General features: G+C 37.6%; 1 protein-coding gene and 1 non-coding gene across 2 annotated transcripts; one reads left to right on the top strand and one right to left on the bottom strand.

Annotated features, from left to right (window-relative positions):
* Positions 1–864: 864 nt before the first annotated feature.
* LOC148203693 (uncharacterized) lies at positions 865–4,440 on the top strand. Its single transcript, XM_088107720.1, has one exon. It carries the CDS (start codon positions 865–867, stop codon positions 4,438–4,440), a length of 3,576 nt encoding a protein of 1,191 aa, XP_087963846.1.
* Positions 1,399–1,505, bottom strand: LOC148203694 (small nucleolar RNA R71). The gene has a single exon (XR_015784571.1). It is a non-coding gene; the product is annotated as a small nucleolar RNA R71 (small nucleolar RNA).
* Positions 4,441–6,247: the final 1,807 nt, after the last annotated feature.

Genomic DNA, 6,247 nt, shown 5'->3' with positions numbered 1-6,247 from the left:
GGAGGAAAACACGGGGAAGGGTGAGACAAAAAGGGGGAATTCACGCACAACAGAGGACTTCTTCTTCTTCGTCTTCTTCTGTAGCTTTTTCAGACTTTTGCTTTAGGACTTCTCTTACATTATGCAGAACTAAATTTCCTTTTGTTAGTGGATTGATGTAGTACTTTAGATTATATTTTCTGAACCTTTTTCAATTGATGTTAAGTTCATTATAATTATCCCAGTGTTCTATTTATGTTTTAATGTCTATTCTATGAGCAGTTTCACAGTTGGGAGATTGGGAATTGCTTGCGTTTATAAATAGAACAGATTAGATACTGTCACAATTGGGAAATTGGGCAGGACTAGTTAGTTTGAATTGAGATATGATTGTTCTTCATGATCTTGTTGAATTTGTAATTGGCCTAAGGGATTGGGGATTCAAATTCAAGGGATACGTTTGCCTACTAAGGGATTAGGGGTAAACAAGCTCTAAATAAACTCAAGTGGATAATTATAATTTACACATCGATTGAAAAGGGGAGGAAATTATATGAAAAGGTATGAAATCAATTCTCTAACATTGTTTATACTATTTGAATTTCCATCACTTGTTTATGTTCATCATTCTACTTGACAATCTTTGTTGCTCAAAATTAAGTAAATTAGTAAACTAGTACTCAACTCATTCAATCCTTAAGGACGATATTTTGTTACTACAATTACGATTGGTACACTTGCCAAACGTACATCAAGTTTCTGGCGCCGTTGCCGGGGATTGATTTTAGTTGATATTAGTGATCTAATTAGCTTAAGATTTGAGTTGTTATTTGTTTTTAGTAACGTATAATTTTTGTGCAGTGTTTTTGTGTCTTTAAGTTGTTTATGCGAGGTACTGTTGCTCCGGAAGATCTACTTTTTGATTCAGAAATTGAACGCACAGCACGAAGCAACAGAAGTAGTGCAAGAAGAAGAAAGCGAGAAAGAAGAAAGCGAGAGAGACGAATTGAGCAAGAAGAGGAGACATCAACAATGGCAGAAGAAAAAAATCCGAGAAAGACTATACGTGATTATTCTATGCCAGATCCTAATGGTTATCAAGGAAGCATTGTGAGACCTCCTATTCAAGCCAATAATTTTGAAATCAAGCCTGCCTTGTTACAAGTCATTCAACAGAATCAATTTGGAGGTGCAGTTTCAGAAGATCCTAATTCTCACCTGGAGAATTTTCTGGCAATCTGTGATACTTTGAAGTATAATGGAGTTTCAGATGATGCAATTCGTTTGAGGCTTTTTCCGTTTTCACTACGGGATAAAGCTAAAAGCTGGCTTCAATCACTACCTCAAGGAAGTATTTCTACATGGGAGGATATGGCTACAAAATTTGTAACAAAATACTTTCCTCCTTCCAAATCAGCGAAAATGAGGAATGAGATCACCTCCTTCGTGCAGCAAGACAATGAATCCTTATATGAGGCATGGGAAAGATATAAGGAACTAATGAGGAAATGTCCACATCATGCTCTACCGGAATGGTTGCAAGTGCAGATTTTCTATAATGGTCTTTCACCCTCTTTTAAGGCAATTTTGGATGCAGCAAGTGGAGGATCATTTAATCTAAAAACACCAGAGGAAGCTTTGGAGACTCTTGAATTAATGGCAAACAACACAGTGAATATGCAGTTTGATCGTCAAAATAGAAAAGCTGGAGTGTTGGAGGTTAATACTTTGGATGCTATCCTAGCCCAAAACAAGTTATTAACACAACAGATCACTGATTTGACTCAGAAGTTGGGAAATATGCAAGCAAATAATGTGAATACAAGATCTCCAGGGTGTGATTTTTGTGGAGGAATGCATCAAAATGGTGAATGTCAGGCCACTCACCAAGAGGTACAAGTAAATGCAGTGGGACAACAACAAAATCAATTTTCTACCAACTTTAATGCAAATTGGAGGCCCCAACAACCTAGACCTTGGAGTAATCCAATCCAATCTAACCCGCCAAGGCCTCCATATCAATATCAAGCTCAACCCAGCAATCAAGGGAACAAGATGTCTACGTTGGAAAATGCATTAGAGAAGTTAACAATGCAAACTTCTACCTTTGTGGACCAGACTTCAAATTTCATGAATGAGACAAGGACTAATTTCAAGAACCAGGAAGCTTCAATCAGAAATTTGGAGAACCAGATTGGACAACTTTCAAGACAACTCTCAGAGAGATCTCCTGGCACATTCCCTAGTGACACAATACCAAACCCAAGGGAACAATGCAAGGCAATTCAATTGAGGAGTGGAAGAGTGTTAGAGAATGAAAAAAGGAGTGAGATGGAGAGAGAGAAAAAGAAAAGAGTTGATGAAATAGTAGAAGAGAGTGCTGAAAAAGAAATTGAGAGAAAATGTGAGGAGAAGGAAGAGGGAGAAAAAAATCAAGAGAGTGAGAAAAAGATGCGTGAGTATGTCCCTACAATTCCATTCCCTCAAAGGTTGAAGAAGCAAGAACAAGCCAAGCAATTTGCAAGATTTCTTGATGTTTTTAAGAAGCTCCACATTAATATTCCATTTGCTGAAGCATTAGAGCAAATGCCAAGTTATGCTAAATTCATGAAAGACTTGCTGTCAAAGAAAAGGAAGATTCAAGAAGATGAAACAATTATGCTCACAGAGGAGTGCAGTGCAATAATTCAACAAAAATTGCCTCCAAAGTTGAAAGACCCAGGAAGCTTTGTCATTCCATGTGAGATTGGAAACATAACTGTGGGTAAAGCATTATGTGACCTTGGAGCAAGTATCAATTTGATGCCTTTGTCCATTTTTAAAAGGCTGGGTATTGGTGAAGTAAAGCCCACTATGATAACTTTACAATTGGCAGACCGATCAATGACTTATCCTTATGGAATTGTGGAAGATGTTCTAGTGAAGGTGGATAAATTCTATTTCCCAGCTGATTTTGTGGTTCTTGACATGGAAGAAGATGCTAAAGTCCCAATTATATTGGGAAGACCATTCTTAGCAACAGGAAGAGCATTGATAGATGTAGAACAAGGACAATTGATGTTAAGAGTGGCAGATGAAAAAGTCACATTTTCTATGACTGAAGCAGTGAAGCACAAACTTGACAGAGAGGACTGTTTCAAAGCTGAAATACTTGAGTCTCTTGTGTTGAAGGAGATAAATTTCCATGTAAAGCAGAATCCATTAGAGAGAACTCTACTGTCAGGAATGGAAGCAAAGGAGTTGAAAAGAGAAATTAATGATGAAGAGGTGGTGAAGTGTGCTCATCAATTGGAAGTGCTGAAGCCAATATTCAATTCCACTAGAGGAATAGAAGATTTACACAAGAGTGAAGATGGAGGAGTAGAAACGTCCAAGGTGGAATTGAAACAACTCCCTTCTCACCTTACATATAGGTTCCTTGATGAGCAAAAGCGTAATCCAGTAATTGTGAGCAATGAACTTTCATGTACTGAAGAAGATAAACTTTTAAGGGTGTTGAGGGAGAATAAATCGGCCCTTGGGTGGAAAATTGATGATTTGCAAGGTATTAGTCCTACTGTGTGCATGCATAAAATTTATTTGGAAGAGGATTGTGAAGAAGGGCTGATAGCATTTAGGTTGCATAATGTGTCTTATAGACTCCCTTTAGTTGAGCTCAATGCAATCTTTGGTTTCCCAACTGGAGGTGAAAGGAACTATCCTAGAAGTTTTGATGCTTGGTCTTTTTGGTATCAATTGTCTCAATCAAGCTCTTTTGTCTCATCTGATTCCAAGGAGGCTAATATCCAACACCCCTGTTTTAGATATGCCCACCGCCTCATGGCTCATACACTATTTGCTAGGGGTGATAGTCATTCTGCGGTTCGAAAGTCAGAATTATTATTCTTGTGGGGTATGGTTAACGATGTTCCATTAGACTCAGGAGCTTGGTTGGCAAGGCAGTTTCTCAAGGTAGGAAAAGCATCCTCTGGGCAAATAGCAATTGGTGGCCTGATCACCATTATTGCTTTGCATCTCAACATTTCTTTGGAGAATGACAAGGCAATCTCAGGGAATTCCCGAATTGATTTGGAAATGTTAATCCATAATGAGATGCTGGTGAAAAGGGAAGATCACTATTGCTTAGTCATGAGTGCTATCACAGGATTGCAACCTCAACGTCTTCCAAATCCAGAGTTCACCTCAGTGCAGGGTAAAGATAGCTGGACCTTCTCTGCTTCTCAATGCCAAAATCCCCTTCATCATGATCCAGAACCGTCATCTCACATACCTCCAGTTCCTCGGCCTTCTACGGCTGACACTAATGCTCATATCCAGCAGTCCCTTACTGAACTCAAAGCACAACAACTTCTACATTATCAGGAGTTCATCCAATTTAGGGACAATCAAATTCTTCATCAGCAGAAGGTGGAACAACTCTTACAAGAAGTTCTCACCAAGCTCAACTCAAGTCATCACTAATCTTGTGAGTTCTAACCCCCTGTAATTTTTTTTTACTTTCCATACATTGGGGACTTTGTAAATATGTAGGCTTAGGGTGTTTGTATGTATGACATCTTACATTTTGCATTTGCATGTGCATTTAACGTTTATATGGAAATGTATCATTTTAGCTTTGAGTTCTATGTTTTGAACAATGATATTTTCTAAGCACATTGTGAATAGATTTCTGATTGCTTGTTGGGAAACTTCACACACTACACAGTGCGATTTGACACTAAGATACTAATGGAAGATAATATTTGGGGAAAGGATAGAAAATATTTTCTGTTAGGTTTCTATGGTGACACTCACTGCACTTGGTTACTGGAGAATTGTCTGTCAAAGTTTATATATATATAAAAAAAAAAAAAAAAAACAAAAACAAAACAATAAATTGCGGAATAAATTGACACCCCTTTGAGACTATATGTTACTGGGGAAGAGACACTCCTTTGAGACTGAGTGTGGCAAGTGGAAGACCCATGCTTAGTTGACAGGTAAGTGTTTTCTAAGTGAGGAACCTAATAGAAAATCTTTTTCAGGACACTTCAATGTCAAATATTATCTGCCTTAATGTCTTGTGTCATACCTCAATTCAGTAATTGCACTTAGGGTCCCAATAAGTTAGTCATTATGCTTGAAATTTTGTGAAGTATGGGCTTGAGGAATATCATTGTTTGAACTAAACTTGAAATGAGATGGTATGTTTCCATTTAGGTTTTATATCATTCTGTGTGCATAATCATTCTGTGTTAGTTGAATTCTCTTTGCTTGAGGACAAGCAAACGTCTAAGCATGGGGTATTTTGATGTGTGAGTACATGTAATTGCATTCATGTCTTAGTTTAGGTCATTTGCATGCATAATTGCATTCATTGAAGGATTTAGTCATGGATTATCTCTGTTTCGGATCATACATTGGCATTTTGTGTTTTTATTGTAGATTGATGATTCTAAGTGCCAAAATCACAATTTGGGAAGAATTGATGTACAAGATACCAAGATGAATCCAGAGAGTTCAACAACCAAGCTGTGAACAGTCTCACAACCTGTGGAGTTACATGTGGATGTTGCTTCTAAATGGAGTTGCAAAACAGAAAGTTCAACAACTGTGCTGTGAAAGTTCCCACAACCTGTGGAGTAATCTGTGGATTCACGAAAGAAAACAGAATTAAAGCAGAGAAGAACACAAGCAGAGTGGGGAATTTTCCATGGGCTGTGAAAGTTTCCAGGAGCAGTTATTGAGCAGTTAGTGATCTCTTTTATGACTGATTTAAAGAGATTAAATTAAAGGAAAATTGGAGGAAGTTAGGGAAAAGGAAAACCACTCTCCTAAAAAAGAGGAATTTGTGGAAATGATGGGGGAGGAGGAAAACACGGGGAAGGGTGAGACAAAAAGGGGGAATTCACGCACAACAGAGGACTTCTTCTTCTTCGTCTTCTTCTGTAGCTTTTTCAGACTTTTGCTTTAGGACTTCTCTTACATTATGCAGAACTAAATTTCCTTTTGTTAGTGGATTGATGTAGTACTTTAGATTATATTTTCTGAACCTTTTTCAATTGATGTTAAGTTCATTATAATTATCCCAGTGTTCTATTTATGTTTTAATGTCTATTCTATGAGCAGTTTCACAGTTGGGAGATTGGGAATTGCTTGCGTTTATAAATAGAACAGATTAGATACTGTCACAATTGGGAAATTGGGCAGGACTAGTTAGTTTGAATTGAGATATGATTGTTCTTCATGATCTTGTTGAATTTGTAATTGGCCTAAGGGATTGGGGATT

The sequence above is a fragment of the Vigna umbellata genome, chromosome 2 (assembly GCF_029865625.1).
Source record: "Vigna umbellata cultivar VRB3 chromosome 2, Vumbellata_1.0, whole genome shotgun sequence".
Taxonomy (NCBI): domain Eukaryota; kingdom Viridiplantae; phylum Streptophyta; class Magnoliopsida; order Fabales; family Fabaceae; genus Vigna; species Vigna umbellata.
Note: the sequence above shows the minus strand (reverse complement) of the source record. Positions and strands in the feature narration are given on the sequence as shown.